Source organism: Esox lucius, chromosome 11 (assembly GCF_011004845.1).
Source record: "Esox lucius isolate fEsoLuc1 chromosome 11, fEsoLuc1.pri, whole genome shotgun sequence".
Lineage (NCBI taxonomy): Eukaryota > Metazoa > Chordata > Actinopteri > Esociformes > Esocidae > Esox > Esox lucius.
In genome coordinates this window covers 48,972,003-48,987,823 of record NC_047579.1, presented here as the reverse complement: position 1 = coordinate 48,987,823, position 15,821 = coordinate 48,972,003, and the positions used below count along the sequence as shown (strand labels likewise).

At 47.9% G+C, this 15,821-nt stretch overlaps 2 protein-coding genes across 5 annotated transcripts in view; both read right to left on the bottom strand.

The window, feature by feature from the left end:
* Positions 1-431: 431 nt before the first annotated feature.
* Positions 432-10,624, bottom strand: LOC105025763 (coiled-coil domain-containing protein 134). 2 transcript variants are annotated; one of them, XM_010896705.4, is made up of 7 exons: positions 10,398-10,624; positions 2,828-2,966; positions 2,553-2,674; positions 2,158-2,242; positions 1,521-1,702; positions 1,223-1,294; positions 432-1,006 (listed from the first exon to the last, which is right to left on the bottom strand). In XM_010896705.4, the coding sequence occupies exons 1-7, from the start codon at positions 10,479-10,481 to the stop codon at positions 881-883; spliced, it is 810 nt and encodes a 269-aa protein (XP_010895007.2). In that variant the 5' UTR covers positions 10,482-10,624; the 3' UTR covers positions 432-880. The 2 variants fall into 2 exon arrangements, with proteins under 2 accessions (XP_010895007.2, XP_019906535.1); XM_020050976.2 differs by lacking the exon at positions 10,398-10,624 and adding an exon at positions 8,308-9,008.
* Positions 10,625-10,791: 167 nt separating this feature from the next.
* The window catches only part of LOC105025796 (meiosis inhibitor protein 1), a 31,663-nt gene continuing 26,633 nt past the window's right edge, over positions 10,792-15,821 (bottom strand). Inside the window, exons 24-32 of one of the 3 annotated variants that reach the window (XM_029123341.2) lie at positions 15,288-15,398; positions 14,475-14,638; positions 14,269-14,353; positions 13,591-13,772; positions 12,748-12,829; positions 12,553-12,659; positions 11,936-12,064; positions 11,348-11,469; positions 10,792-11,053 (exon numbers count right to left, since the gene is read on the bottom strand). In XM_029123341.2, the coding sequence (XP_028979174.2) occupies positions 10,978-11,053; positions 11,348-11,469; positions 11,936-12,064; positions 12,553-12,659; positions 12,748-12,829; positions 13,591-13,772; positions 14,269-14,353; positions 14,475-14,638; positions 15,288-15,398 (1,058 nt within the window). In that variant the 3' untranslated portion in view covers positions 10,792-10,977. The remainder of the gene's footprint in view (positions 11,054-11,347; positions 11,470-11,935; positions 12,065-12,552; positions 12,660-12,747; positions 12,830-13,590; positions 13,773-14,268; positions 14,354-14,474; positions 14,639-15,287; positions 15,399-15,821) is intronic. The other 2 variants (XM_034295059.1, XM_034295060.1) reach the window with 2 other exon arrangements.

Below are 15,821 nucleotides of genomic sequence, written 5' to 3'. Positions count from 1 at the left end.
TAAATACCACAAAAAAGAGCTATTAGAACTATACAAGCCAAAATAAGGATGTAAAAAAGGCATTGTTCTTGGTGACTGCTGTTCTGACATGGAAGTTTCCTTATGCTCATCTATGGATAGAAAAACCGATGTGAACCAGAACGTAAAGCTGATGAGAGGTTGCCAAAAGTAACAGACCTAAGACATTATTAATTTCTAAACTATGTGGACAACAACATGTGGACAAAAGACAGCTAAGACCTTGGCTCAAGTGGCAAACCTCATGGAGACTGTAAATCAACAGAATGTACCTAGAGAAAACAATTCGACCACAAAACAAAAAACTAACAAATCTGATGACTACCACCAAACAGAACCTATTCAAGCGATATATTTCAAAATGTGTTGAATGGCAACATAAATAACTCATTTACAATAATCATGAAGACAAATTTGATCATACCATCAAAAACAACTGTGTGTATTATTATTTTTGCATCTAACCACAAAAGACAACATTGGATATTTATTGTTAAAATTATGAATTCAAGTACATTTAACTAATTAAGATTATCCACATAAGCATTCCTTATCAAATCTTCAACATAGTGCTTCTCATCTCTAGTCAGCTGTAGGTTTTTTGTTTTAGAATAACTGCAAGTGGGCAGTTATAAGCAGTAAGTTTGTGACACCCACAGTTGTAGCTCCTCCTTCCCCCCAGCTCATTCCTGTGTCTCACAGACAGTCTTCTCTTTCCTCTAATGTTTTTATGCCACTTCATCCCTTTGACAGAGCCCACAGGTTCTAACCTCCTAGTTGCTGAGTCTAGGACTCAGGACAAGTCTAAATGTATGTTCCTTCCTCTCTTTCTCCTCCTCTTTCCAAAAGTTGAGGTAGAGTACTATAGCTCCGTGCGGGAGCGGGAAATGCGGGGGCCCTTCCTGATCTCTTTCCTCTTCTCCTCTTTTCTCCTCCTCTTCTCTTCCTCCCTCAGGACCTTCTGAAAAGCCTCGGCAGTGTGGAGCACCTGCACCAGAGCAGATCAGAGAACGTAAACGTGTTTGGAGAGGATACTTTTTTTTCATTACAGGTGCATGGAGTGTAAAGTAGCACAGCCCAGGAGGACACAACAACATGCAGTCAGTGCATGTGATGCTTGTCTCAGACATGTTCAGGCGTGTGTCTCTTGAACAAAGCCTTACAAGAACATATCGGTGTTGATTGGCTTCATTGCTTTACTCACATCATCTCTCTCAGTGCGGTATGGGTTGGTGAAGTCTGGGGATTTCTCAATTATTCCCAACTCCTGCGACATCTTAAGAGACAATAAAGGGAAAGTCATCAGCTATTTTGAACATCCATAGAAAACAACACGCCTACCACATTCTTATAAAACATAGTAATAAGAAGTTAATTATGCAATAACCAGATGGCTTCATATAATCCCCACAAAAGTATTCTATTCCAAACTGCTTTTTTCCATTTGAATCAGAGGCCCATCATTTCCTCCCAGTTCTACCCAGTCCGTTCTCCAGTCTCACCAGTGAGAGAACGTGCTGGTGTGCCCCTCCTGAGAACACCCCGGTGTGGTTGCAGAAGTGCAGCCCCCAGCGCAGAAGGCCCCCCCAGTCAGGGTTGCGGTCGTAGTAATGGTGGACAATACGGGGAAAACGCAAAGCCACATCCCCAAAGAACGCTGTGTTCTCCACCACATGGGAATAGGCTGTGGGAGAAAGGGGGTGGGGGGGAATACAGTAGCCCACTTTCATACTTAGTAAAACAATCAGAAACTAAATCCCTGAAGACGGACATACTTTAATTTATCTTTAATCTGGCAAGTCATTTAGTCAACAAATACTTATTTACAACGACAGCCTAGGCAAGAGGCTCAAGGCCAATTGTGTGGTAGGGGACTGGGATTTAACAAACAACTACAAACCCTCCACTACTTCTAAGGGAGAAATAGAGAGAAAACGAGTGAGGGAAAAAAAAGGAGACATTCAGAGAGACACTGAGTAATGACCGAACTTGAAAGAGGCGTACAGAAGGAATAGGGGAGGGGAGGACAGAGGCAGGTGGCAGAGTAGACAAAAAGAGATGGTGACAAACAAGATCAGCATCGAGTGAGAGGTAGCCAAGAATGACACAGAAAAAGGCTACAATGGGACTTTATCTGACCTTCTTTGATTTTGTCATCCATGGGGAAGGGATCATCAGGTTGCATGTTGGCTGCAATAAGGATTGCCCTCGAGTCCTCCAACACCTTAACAAAACAGAAACACACTGACAATGTATATCACCCACTGACAGTTGACTACTGTAGATGTCCTTGAGCAGAAAGCAGATCCGTAGCATTTATGTCCTCCAGCAGACAGCGATGTCTCAAGTGTATCAGGACTAGGATGCTAAATCTTTATTCACACTTATTCTTGCTATGTTAATGGGCTATTTACACCTTAGCAATTAGCCTAAGGAGATCATAGTTTCTCCGCGTGTTTAATGATAAGCTGTTAGGGGTCTGTATAAGTGGTATGCAAGAAGGAAAGTAAAAAGGAAGAGCGGCGCCACTGTACCTTAAACAGGCCCTTCAGCATGATGTCAATGATCTTATACTGCTGGTTGATATCATTGAGTTCCACCAGGTTCTTCAGAGCATTCAGCTGGTCTTTCCTCTTCGTCTCGAACAGACGCTTGTCTGAGAGGAGACTGGTTCAGGAGGCAGTTCTGACAGACATTTCAGTACATCGACACCAAACGAGGGCCCTCGGGCGGGGGGGGGGGGGGGGGATTTTCTAGTAACATTCAACATGGAGAAACCAAAGTGCCGGACACACCAGCAGTAGGATACAAATCTCCAAGTTCGAGTCGTGTCGGTGTCTGTGCGCGTCCGAGTCCGCAGAGATGGCGGAAGCAGCCACCACCAGGAGGACCGTGACAGTACCCGCGGTCAGCATGTTCAGAGGGCCGTGGTGGGAAGGCACTCTTCTCTAACACGCGTAACGAAAAGGGGCAGAGGACCGGAGATTGAAGTTTAACAGGATTTTTCAGCCTAAATGTTGATTACAAGAATTCTACTGAACCAGTTATAGTAGGTTTCAGGCAGAATACAAAGTGTGTAAAATTACTCTGTTTAGTATGAAGGACTACTGAAGTCAGAAACTCTTTGTGTTGATGTTATCTCCACACTGCAAGGCTGAAATACCACTCTGATGTTTTTAAAATGATAAATGATGTCTTTGTGTAGCCACTATTAAAAAAACCCATCTAATTTCAGCCTCTTTGGTTTTTGAAAATCTATAACTACAATGAAAGAGACTGCATGGAGAGTTTTAGGGTGTATTCCTGTCACATGACCACCCCATTGAAAATGCCAAGGCCCTTAGAAAACACCATGGCAACACCGTGGCTGGACTCCACAAGCATGGTAGACAGCCCCTGAATCCTACACCCAAGCCCATGAGTTAGGCTTTGCGTCATAACATCTGAATGTACTTATACGTGCACCAGCCCAAGCAAAGGATTGGTGGCCGGAGTATGGAGATTGAATACTGCCAAAATGTTTGTATTCACACGTAAACCGTGATCCGTAAAACACAGCATACAATCCACACATGTAAACCGTAATCCGTAAATACACAGCACACAATCCACACATGTAAACCGTAATCCGTAAATACACAGCACACAATCCACACATGTAAACCGTAATCCGTAAATACACAGCACACAATCCACACATGTAAACCGTAATCCGTAAATACACAGCAGTGAATCCATGATTGTAAACCAGGATTTGTATATACACAGCATTAAACTCACAAATGCATAGTTGGAAATGTATAAAAATAAATAAAACAGTGTCCAGAAAAAAGAGACCATTTTGCATATTTCCAAAAAGTTATTCAGAAGGAACTGCCACCTTAACGTGGTGGAGGGGTTTGAGTACCCGAGTGACCCTAGGAGCTATGTTGTCTGGGGCTATATGCCCCTGGTAGGGTCTCCCAAGGCAAACAGGTCTTAGGCGACGGGTCAGACTAAGAGCGGTTCAAAACCCCTTAATGAAGAATAACATTTTGAGTACCGTGACGTCGCCCGGTATGGCGCAGCCGGGGCCCCACCCCGGAGCCAGGCCCGGGGTTGGGGCTCGAATGCGAGCGCCTGGTGGCCGGGCCTTCCCCCATGGGGCCCGGCCGGGCTCAGCCCGAACGGGTGACGTGGGGCCGCCCTCCCGTGGGCTCACCACCCACAGGAGGGACCATAAGGGGCCGGTGCAAAGAGGATCGGGCGGCAGTCGAAGGCAGGGGCCTAGACAACCCGATCTCTGGACACAGAAACTGGCTCTAGGGACGTGGAATGTCACCTCGCTGGCGGGGAAGGAGCCTGAGTTAGTGCGTGAGGTTGAGAGGTTCCGATTAGAGGTAGTCGGGATCACCTCTACGCACGGCTTGGGCTCTGGAACCACACTCCTTGAGAGAGGATGGACTCTTCACCACTCTGGAGTTGCCCATGGTGAGAGGCGGCGGGCTGGTGTGGGTTTGCTCATAGCTCCCCAGCTCTGCCGCCATGTGTTGGAGTTTACCCCGGTGAACGAGAGGGTCGTTTCCCTGCGCCTACGGGTCGGGGATAGGTCTCTCACTGTTGTTTGTGCCTACGGGCCGAACCGCAGTGCAGAGTACCCGACCTTCTTGGAGTCTCTGGGAGGGGTGCTGGAAAGTGCTCCGACTGGGGACTCTATTGTTCTACTGGGGGACTTCAACGCCCACGTGGGCAACGACAGTGACACCTGGAGGGGCGTGATTGGGAGGAACGGCCCCCCTGATCTGAACCCGAGTGGTGTTCAGTTATTGGACTTCTGTGCTAGTCACAGTTTGTCCATAACGAACACCATGTTCAAGCATAAGGGTGTCCATCAGTGCACGTGGCACCAGGACACCCTAGGCCGCAGGTCGATGATCGACTTTGTTGTCGTCTCATCTGACCTGCGGCCGTATGTCTTGGACACTCGGGTGAAGAGAGGGGCGGAGCTGTCAACTGATCACCACCTGGTGGTGAGTTGGATCCGATGGTGGGGGAGGAAGCTGGACAGACTCGGCAGGCCCAAGCGTACTGTAAGGGTCTGCTGGGAACGTCTGGCCGAGTCTCCTGTCAGAGAGATCTTTAACTCCCACCTCCGGCAGAGCTTCGACTGGATCCCGAGGGAGGTTGGAGATATTGAGTCCGAGTGGACCATGTTCTCCACCGCCATTGTCGAAGCGGCCGCTCGGAGCTGTGGCCGTAAGGTCTCCGGTGCCTGTCGAGGCGGCAATCCCCGAACCCGGTGGTGGACACCGGAAGTAAGGGATGCCGTCAAGCTGAAGAAGGAGTCCTATCAGGCCTGGTTGGCTTGTGGGACTCCTGAGGCAGCTGACGGGTACCGACAGGCCAAGCGGGCTGCAGCCCGGGTGGTTGTGGAGGCAAAAACTCGGGCCTGGGAGGAGTTCGGTGAGGCCATGGAGAAGGACTATCGGCTGGCCTCGAAGAGATTCTGGCAAACCATCCGGCGCCTCAGGAGAGGGAAACAGTGCCCTACCAACGCTGTTTACAGTAGAGGTGGGCAGCTGTTGACCTCAACTGAGGATGTCGTCGGGCGGTGGAAGGAGTACTTCGAGGATCTCCTCAATCCCGCTGACATGTCTTCCATTGAGGAAGCAGAGGATGAGGGCTCAGTGGTGGACTCGTCCATCACCCGGGCTGAAGTCACAGAGGTGGTCAAGAAACTCCTCGGTGGCAAGGCACCGGGGGTGGATGAGATCCGCCCTGAGTACCTCAAGTCTCTGGATGTTGTGGGGCTGTCTTGGTTGACACGCCTGTGCAACATCGCGTGGCGGTCGGGGACAGTGCCTCTGGGATGGCAGACCGGGGTGGTGGTCCCTCTTTTTAAGAAGGGGGACCGGAGGGTGTGTTCCAACTATAGGGGGATCACACTTCTCAGCCTCCCCGGGAAAGTCTATGCCAGGGTTCTGGAGAGGAGAATACGGCCGATAGTAGAACCTCGGATTCAGGAGGAACAGTGTGGTTTTCGTCCGGGCCGTGGAACACTGGACCAGCTCTATACCCTCTACGGGGTGTTGGAGGGTTCATGGGAGTTTGCCCAACCAATCCACATGTGTTTTGTGGATTTGGAGAAGGCATTCGACTGTGTCCCTCGCGGCATCTTGTGGAGGGTGCTTGGGGAATATGGGGTCCTGGGTCCTTTGCTAAGGGCTGTCAGGTCCCTATACAACCGAAGCAGGAGCTTGGTCCGCATTGCCGGCAGTAAGTCAGACTTGTTCCCAGTGCATGTTGGACTCCGGCAGGGCTGCCCTTTGTCACCGGTTCTGTTTGTAATTTTTATGGACAGAATTTCTAGGCGCAGCCAGGGGCCGGAGGGTGTCAGGTTTGGGGACCACACGATTTCGTCTCTGCTCTTTGCAGATGATGTTGTCGTGTTGGCCCCTTCTAACCAGGACCTTCAGCATGCACTGGGACGGTTTGCAGCCGAGTGTGAAGCGGTGGGGATGAAAATCAGTACCTCCAAATCCGAGGCCATGGTCCTCAGTCGGAAAAGGGTGGCTTGCCCACTTCAGGTTGGTGGAGAGTGCCTGCCTCAAGTGGAGGAGTTTAAGTATCTAGGGGTCTTGTTCACGAGTGAGGGAAGGATGGAACGGGAGATTGACAGACGGATCGGTGCAGCTTCTGCAGTAATGCAGTCGATGTATCGGTCTGTCGTGGTGAAGAAAGAGCTGAGCCGCAAGGCGAAGCTCTCGATTTACCAGTCAATCTACGTTCCTACTCTCACCTATGGTCATGAGCTTTGGGTCATGACCGAAAGGACAAGATCCCGGATACAGGCGGCCGAAATGAGTTTTCTCCGCAGGGTGGCTGGGCGATCCCTTAGAGATAGGGTGAGAAGCTCGGTCACCCGGGAGGAGCTCAGAGTAGAGCCGTTGCTCCTCCACATCGAGAGGGGTCAGCTGAGGTGGCTTGGGCATCTTTTTCGGATGCCTCCGGAACGCCTTCCTGGGAAGGTGTTCCGGTCCCATCCCACCGGGAGGAGACCCCGGGGAAGACCTAGGACACGCTGGAGGGACTATGTCTCCCGGCTGGCCTGGGAACGCCTCGGTGTCCCCCCGGAAGAGCTAGAGGAAGTGTCTGGGGAGAGGGAAGTCTGGGCATCCCTGCTTAGACTGCTGCCCCCGCGACCCGGCCCCGGATAAGCGGTAGAAGATGGATGGATGGATTATTCAGAAGGTGGCTTCGCCAACATGGGATGCTGACAGCCAGCTAGCTACAGACAGCACAGTACCGTAGAAGCGAGCACTACTGCCACCTAAAGTTTGCTAACCTTTGTTGAAACCGAAAAGTAGATGACATCATCACAAGTGCTTAAAGTAGGTGATTGGCTGGAAGTCACCAAGATGTTCTACTAAATTACGAGATGTAAACTAGTGGTCTCACTAACATTTGTGGATAGTTGACCGGAACTCAGGATGTAACTGCCAAAATTCTGTACATAAATGTTAACTGATCCAGGAACACCACTTGATCCACAAACGCACACTCAACACTTCTAACAAGTGTTGACGGACAACACTTGTTAGAATACAAATTCAATTTTAGAAATATGAGTCAGGTAGTGTTTCTTTGTGGATGGTGACTTACATTTGTGCATTTTTGGTATATACAAATCATGGTTTACAATCATGGATTCGCTGCTGGGTATTTATGCGTGGATTGTATGCTGTCTATTTACAGATCATGATCCACATTTGTGAGTTGTATGCTGTGTGTTTACAGATCATGACTCACATTTATGAGTTGTACAGTATTCTGTGAATATAAACATTTTGGCTGTATTCAATCACCATACCAGAATCACTAACTATGCCCCTCACAACATCAACCCTGCACAACAAGCAAAGTTGTTCACTCGTTCCCTGAAGCTAAAGCAGGTGCAGAGGGGGCAGCTGAGATTCCCCAAGAGAAAGCAGCGAGTCCTTCGAGTCTTTCTACCTTGCTTCAGGAATTCAGGCACTGTCTAAAAATGCGACCTCACCTCATCTCAGACATACAGTACGACCACCAATCATCATACCAAACCAAATAAGGTTCAGCTGTGCAGAATGCAATGGAGGGGAGGAGTTACACTGCTATCCGTTTTAATGGGCCAGAATCGATTGTCACTCTTATTTCGTCTTCCCAACAAATTATATTTTTTTCCAAGGTGGAACTTGTCACCTGGGAAAGACCTGACCGGAGACCATGTGACCGGAGCACACCTTTAAACTGGCCACTTGACATCGGGCTGACCTTTTTGCCAGCCAGCTCTCATGCATTCTCTCTATCAAACTGCAGGCTGCCTCAACATTCCCTCGGGTCCAGTATTCCTCTCCCTTAGATCCTTTTAATGATTCCATTAATACGCAGTAGTTGAAAGGAAGAGAATAGTCAGAAGTAAATAAAAATGCTGAAAATAGATATTGGACTGATGCATATTTGATGAGCACTCGTTTCAAACATCATTAGCAGGAAAAACATCTAAGGAGCAGAAGACAGTGTCAATAGAACATGTACCAAATGTACAATATAACATATACCTAATGTACAATTCAGAAACAATGCTGTTATCAGAGACAAAAGAGGGAGAATGGCAAGGGAGGGGGGGCGATTGGAGAGGCAGGTGGAAGACGAAAGGGAGTGGGATATGAGAGACCCTGGGGGGGGGCAACAGATTTGCTGCTGAATATTTTACTTTGCTTTTCTAAGATGCAACAAAGTTAGGCCTAAAGACAGGCAGCACCAGACAGACTGAGAAAGCTTCAGGGTTGTAATTAAAAAGGTGACTTGATTATCACATCTTTTCTGCATTTTATCACCATGTTCCAACTCCATTCTGAACTCTTTAGCGGCAATCGCTTACACTGATAGAAGCCATGGTTTCACAGGACCTCATATAGTTAGACTATTCAATTGGAATACAATAACGCTTTAAAATTCAGAGAATGGGTTTTGCGAGCTCTAGATCTTCTGACAAATATCTTAGTGATTTTCTATAATGGATATGATTATAGGGCATTTGTCTAAACTGCCCCAGCCACTTTCAGCAGCATTTCTTTCCCCAAAATTTGATAATTGATCATTAAGAGCAGCAAAAAACTGTTAAATGTTCTATTAGGAGCAACAAATGAATTCTGATTCAGCTTTTTGAGTACTGTACTCAATACCATTAAACCTTTAAAGCCTCTTTTGTATGTGATGAATAATTGGAGATCCTGGTATCATTTGGTGGTCAACCTTTGCAGTTACACTCAAAGATTGGTGTGACAATTGTAAAATGATCAATTTTAGAAATTCCTCTCCATCGACTGTTCTCATATGACATAAAAGGGTGACTGTCTGAGATTCAACGCATGCAAAATGTTCATGTCCAGAGAAATCATTTTCAAAAGAAAAAATATTGTTTGTGAAGTTACCTCAACTGAAAGACTGTGACTGCATGTAATGTAAAACAAACCAAACCTGCATTAGTTTTCCTATACACAATATTGACAACATTAAAATGTAAACACACACATTACTGAAAATTATTTAAAATGGAGTCTCCTCAGACCATCCCAATCACTTTAGATTTTTTCCAGCCGGCGCGCTGGTATTTTAAAAGTTGGACCAGAGAGCAGATCAATTATTTCTAATGACAAGATTCCTGATACACCCATTTACTGTAAGCCTCCCAAGAGATGCCTGCTACAGTAGTCTGTGTAGGTTTTTGATTGTATCATCAAATACAAACACTGTGTCTGGTAATGTATGTTTTATGTAATGTTGTATAGTAATGTTGGTGGTTTGACGGTTCACTGGGATACATCCCATTGATCTCTGCGCTGTCAGGATGTTGATAAGTACCAAAGAAACATTGACTGGCTATCGACTTAACGTATGAAGTTAGCACTAATACTAAGGACATACAATATTGCAGTTGAGGTGTAATGTGTTTGGTTAATAAGGTTTAAAACGGCAAATGAAAAGAATGACCAAAAATGTTTTTGCACTCTGACAGATGTTTTGCAAGTCGTTTGCATACAATGGACTTGGAAAGTAATCAATTAGCGTTAACCTTTGTGTTTCAGACCGCATTTCAAGGGATGGAGGTAAAGCCTCTCGTATCTGTGTTGTCTGTTGATGTTAAAAACGTTACCTACACCTCCAAACCATATGAAATAGTAGCATTACAGCTGATGAAACGATGTTTAATTAAACCACGTTTGGTAACACCAGATCATCGAAAACTGAATCACAACGTCAACGCATCTGTATTCCAATGCACGCATTCATTTCGTTTCCTACATACAGTACTACTGTCAGCAGTAGGCTTGGACATCACAAACTCGCAGTTTACTTACCTTGAAGTAAGAAATGAGCACGATAGAATCTTTGGATTTGAAATGTATGTGGCGTGACTTTTTTTCTCGTAAAGATGGAGGCATCCGTGGCCGAGTCTTAGCTACAATCTTCAGGTGACAATATCGCGTTGTAAATGTTGATTTACATACAGCAGCAGTCGCTTGCTCCACTCAGCCAGTGCCACGATCACACTGGCTAGCTACGCTTGGACGAGTGACAGCCACCGATTACACAGATGAGGTAGTTTCCAGACGGAGATTTTAGAGTGGCACACAAGCCGTGGTACGCGGTAAATCAATCCCCCTCCTGGGTTTCACGAAAACATCCTGTCGATAGGTGAACCTGTGAGATTCCAAATTAATAATCAATCAGATTCTGATATTTCTACTTACATTACAACACATAAAAACGGCTATGTTTCTAAACAGTCTTTATAAACGTCAAACAGCAAAACCTGACACTTGAACTGATCCAAATACAGAGCTCAGTCCATTCCTAAATCCGGAAAACAGAAGCACCCATTCAGAAATGTTAACAGCTATAAATATATGAATAAAAACATTTAAGAAACAAAAAAGTCTATGACTGAGAACCAGGGTGTCCAGGTGTCTTCACTGTGAAGTCTGACAGACAGACAGAAAGCTCTCCAACACGCCTGATCAAGTGTTGTTAAGGAGAGATCTGTAGCAGCACGGTAATACACTCTGCTCAGTAAGACGAAAATATACCCCCTGACAGAACTGAAACATTAGACTGTATTGTAGCACATTTTAAAACAGATTATGTGAAATGCATCACACATAACCGATTTTGCCATCGGTCTGAAAAAAAAATCAATAAAAACTAGTGCTTTGTCAGCTTCTGGAAAAACACTCAGCTTCTGGAAGAAAATATTTATTGCACTTAGTGCATCTTCTGTTGTATGTGTGTGTGTGTGTGTGTAGGATACATAATGCTGGTGGGTAGATTGTCGATGCTGGTGAGAGGCAATGAGCTCAGTGACTTCATCAGAGTTTTGGCCCTCAGTCGGTTGTTCTCTGTAGGAGGAGGGCAGATTACACCGCACTGGAGCTGAGGAACAGACAAGGGAGAGAGAGACAAAGGGAGACTACTGGAGTGGTTACAGCAGGCTAGCCGCTCTGAGAGGCAGCAGGTGCCAGACATCATGACAGGACAGTCACATGTAAGACCAGCTCTGATCTGACAAGCTACCGAGGAGCACACTGCCGAAGTAGATCTACCTCTGCTAGCCTCTGAGTCACTGGGTCTGACACATACACCACAGTCACAAAGGGAGGGCTGACTACACGATCACATGACAAGTGAAGACAGCCAGGCCCTCCCAGCGCAGCCACATGAATGTTTCATTCCAGAGCCAGGCTCTAAGAGTCTGTGACACAGTACAACCAAGGCACGGACACAGGCCTGCGTAGACAGTTACAACACTGTCTCTCAGTTCAACGCAGCCACACAGGAATCCAGCCGGGAGTGGTGACTTAGTGAACAGGCTTTCATCTGGGAAGCCTGTGTAATGTACCTGTGTGAACAGCTGTCTCAGGGCCTGTGCCGTGTTCGCTCCCAGCTCCTTCAGGCCTCTCCTCTCCACTGCGTCCAGCACCTGACTCAGGTCCGGATCCCTCAGCACACCACTGTCGTAACGAAACAGCTGCAGGAGAAAGACACGGGTTGGTATCCAAGGCCTCGCCAGACACATTTTAAGATACTTCACAATGTCCCTCTGCTGCTTCAAAGAACTACTTGAGGGTGATCGAGATCAGTCTAACCAGGGTGAGAGTGAGTGAGGCCAGTCTAACCAGTGTGAGAGTGAGCGAGGCCAGTCTAACCAGTGTGAGAGTGAGCGAGGCCAGTCTAACCAGTGTGAGAGTGAGCGAGGCCAGTCTAACCAGTGTGAGAGTGAGCGAGGCCAGTCTAACCAGTGTGAGAGTGAGCGAGGCCAGTCTAACCAGTGTGAGAGTGAGCGAGGCCAGTCTAACCAGTGTGAGAGTGAGTGAGGCCAGTCTAACCAGTGTGAGAGTGAGACCAGTCTAACCAGTGTGAGAGTGAGGCCAGTCTAACCAGTGTGAGAGTGAGGCCAGTCTAACCAGTGTGAGAGTGAGGCCAGTCTAACCAGTGTGAGAGTGAGGCCAGTCTAACCAGTGTGAGGAGGCTGAGTGTGGCAGGGTGCAACATGCAGCTGTCTCCAGAGTTGAGCAGGGTGTCCAGCAGGAAGCGAGTCCAGGGCTGACACACAACATGCTGGGCTGCTCACAGAGGGAAGAATGCTCAGGATGAGAAACACACTGACTGAAACATGAAAATACAACAAGACGGTAACATCTGATCTGGTACCTGTAGATTGGCTCCTCCTTTGTAGAAACCCCAACAGAGACCCAAGGCAGTTGACTGTCACATTGAGCAACAGCTCCTGCTTCTGGAAGAGGGAGAGGCCAGAGAGACATTTAGCAAGACGAGGGAATGGCTAGAGGAGGGAGAGAAAGGATATTTGGCCAAAAGATTTAAAACAATACAGAGAAATGGATCAGTGTGTGATCCTCTCAGACTACAGCCCATAATGAGGGGGCAACTACGGACTAGGGTGTCAAGTCACTGAAGTAGGCCAGGTGACTCTCGAGAGGAGGACAACAGAGAGGTCCTCTCTAATCCCGGTGGCGGTACCGACTCATCACGTGCTTAGTGTGTCCCCGGCGCAGTGGACCCGGAGGAGCTCGGCTGGACAGAACAGTTACCCATAAGGCATTGACTGCCACCGGCGCTTTTACAACAGCCAGACGTCTACGCAGCGAGGCAATCAGCATTTACAGCATCCGTTCACACACACAGCCCAGACAGCATGGCAGTAAAGGAGGAACAGGTGGCACTGTAGACATCAGGAGACACAGGGGAGGCCACGGTGCCTCACGCAGAGTTTTTATAAGCTCTGACGCAGTCATTAAGTGATGACAGTAACTACACACTGTATTTATGGAGGGGGTTTATTACCATATCACTGACATTAACACCATTTTACGGACTATAAATGTGCAGTAGACTGCACCACGGAGGGTTAGAAACAGAGTAACACTGGCAGGGCGCTTGAATGCTAGTCAGTCCTCAGTCAGGGATGCTCTCAGCAAAACAATAATCACACCTGGAACAGCAGCGGTACTGGGGATGTGTGTGTGTGTCTGTTACCTGCAGCAGGAGGCCATAGAGTGCAGTGATGAGGCAATGGGCCCTGTGAGAGCCCAGCGGGTACAGAGAGCTGTCTGTTTCCCCCAGGGGCCTCTTTCCTGCACTGGGGCCCCCACCCACACACAGCACTGGAGACTCCAGGTCAACATCCAGAACAGCCTGCAGCAGCCTTAGGGAACTAGCTGTGTGGAGGACGGAGGACACACACACAACACATTCACAATGAGAGAAGAGGGTTATGTTGACGGACGGAGGGAGAGAATGACTGGCAAGACAGAGGAGAGAGACAACGTCTAACATCTGTCAGCTGGAAATGACAGAAGAGCAAAGACGAGGTCAAACAAAGATCAGCCGTAGATGACAGCTCAGCTGGAGTCAAAGACACATGAAAGTAAGAGATGTGAAAGGGAGGCAGACAGCTGCTGTTATGCACACTGCTGTATCAGACTCCTCTCAGAGAGAGGACTGACAATTAGCCAAAGCAGATAGTGAGTGGGAGAGAGGGGGGGAGGAGGCGGTGGAGGAGCAGAGTCCGTAGATCATCCTGACCCTGGCCGCCCACTCATACACACACACAGAGAGGAGACAGAACCACATGGCTGTTCATATCCCAGCTGTTGGATGAAAGGCACGGAACGGAACGAAAGCCAGGGAAGAACGCTGCTGTGCCGTTCTCACCCAGTAAGAGGCTGTCTGTGGTCTTCTTCCTGAAGAACAGGGCGTGCACCACGCTGTCCACGTCCAATGAGATGCTTCTATGGACCTGGAGATATCCAAAAGGGAACGACAACGTCTGTTCAATAACTCTCCTTTAAGCTCTGTATTCACTGTTCCCCTGTGGAGTGGTGCGTCTTCAGGAGTTTTGAGGGACCAAAAACAGGGACCTGAGCGGCGTGAGCGTGTTGCAGGGTAATCAGGGAGGACAACAGCAGATGGGAGCAGCACAGCAGGGCAGATGGACCAGAGAGGGAAGGAGAGGGGGAGGCCAGGTGTAGAGTAGCCTGCAGCTGGTCCATCAGTCCAGTGTTACAAAGCAACATGGACACAGCTGTGGAGAAAACCATAGACAGACATCTCAGTCAAGATATTATCCAGTATATAAAACACAATACCAACTTGGTGTGTGAGGCTGTATTGGTTTTACTGTAGTTGTGAGAACCAAGGACAGTGAAATCGGGAAACCGAGGGACCCCTCCTTTCGACAGTCCCTGTTAGAAAGCAGAAATTCCCTCATTGCTGACCAGTACCTAACCTCTAACTGGGCTAATAACCGCATAACGACATCAAGTAACATGCAGCTTCTGCCCTCTGATCTGAGCTCTTGTTTGAAAAGCTCCAGTGCCCATGGGCTCCTGAAAAGATAATTCTACAGAGACGAACTCTGGCTCCGAGTACAACAGCACTGCAGACTCAGTCATGCAGTTAGATTTGCTTCGTTGCACTGAAAAGGGCCCTGACATTATGTAGATTCCTTCACATTATAGAAAAGCGCTGACCTATTCTAAACTGTGTAAACTAATTATCTTGGATTGCATAATCATTCACACAGCGTTTAATTTTAAACCAGCATGTCCGAGAGAGTACTACACAGGATTGTGTCTGTCAATCGCAGGAAAACAGCGAGTGACGGGTCAGAATGGGAACGGAGGCCGCTCCCTAAACGTTGTGAAAGCGGTCAGGGTGGCAGAAGGAGTGACCTGTATGAGTGCAGTGCTGTGGGGCGAGGTGCAGACTGCAGTACAGGTAGCTGAAGGCCGGAAGCAAACACTCAGTGTCGGAGGCTTTCAGTTTCGCTGCCAGGTTGCTCACTGAAACGGAGACGGGAGACAGAGAGAGGCAAGAGTAACCACGTGGTGGACAAATGAAGCAGCGCCCATGAGTGGGCGAATTTCAGCGGACGCCTGACGCCGCTCAGCAGCACATTTCAGCATCACGCAAGTTCAGGTGACATCAAGCCAGCCATGTCGTTTCATTGAAATACTTCCAGTATTGTCAGAAATCAAATCAATTAATGACCACAGTGCCCTCCCCAGGGACGATCAGGTATATCTTGTAATGGACGCTTCTATGGTAAGACATTGCGTGTTACATGCTAACACACAAAAGGCTAGAAACTTCTTCATCTATTTCCTGGGGGGGGGGGGTCAATAAGACATCAGACAGACTACACAACTTTCATAACAACAGTTGTTGTTAATACCAGCCTGTCCTCATCTACAAATTCAAGCTGC

Excerpts from the sequence above, each read along its gene's own strand:
- LOC105025763 (XM_010896705.4), bottom strand. The coding sequence starts at position 10,481 with ATGCCTCCATCTTTACGAGAAAAAAAGTCACGCCACATACATTTCAAA. Across the intron at positions 2,967-10,397 it reads TGCTCATTTCTTACTTCAAG|AGAAGAGTGCCTTCCCACCA; the intron begins GTAAGTAAACTG and ends TACGCGTGTTAG. Across the intron at positions 2,675-2,827 it reads CGACTCGAACTTGGAGATTT|ACAAGCGTCTGTTCGAGACG; the intron begins GTATCCTACTGC and ends GTCTCCTCTCAG.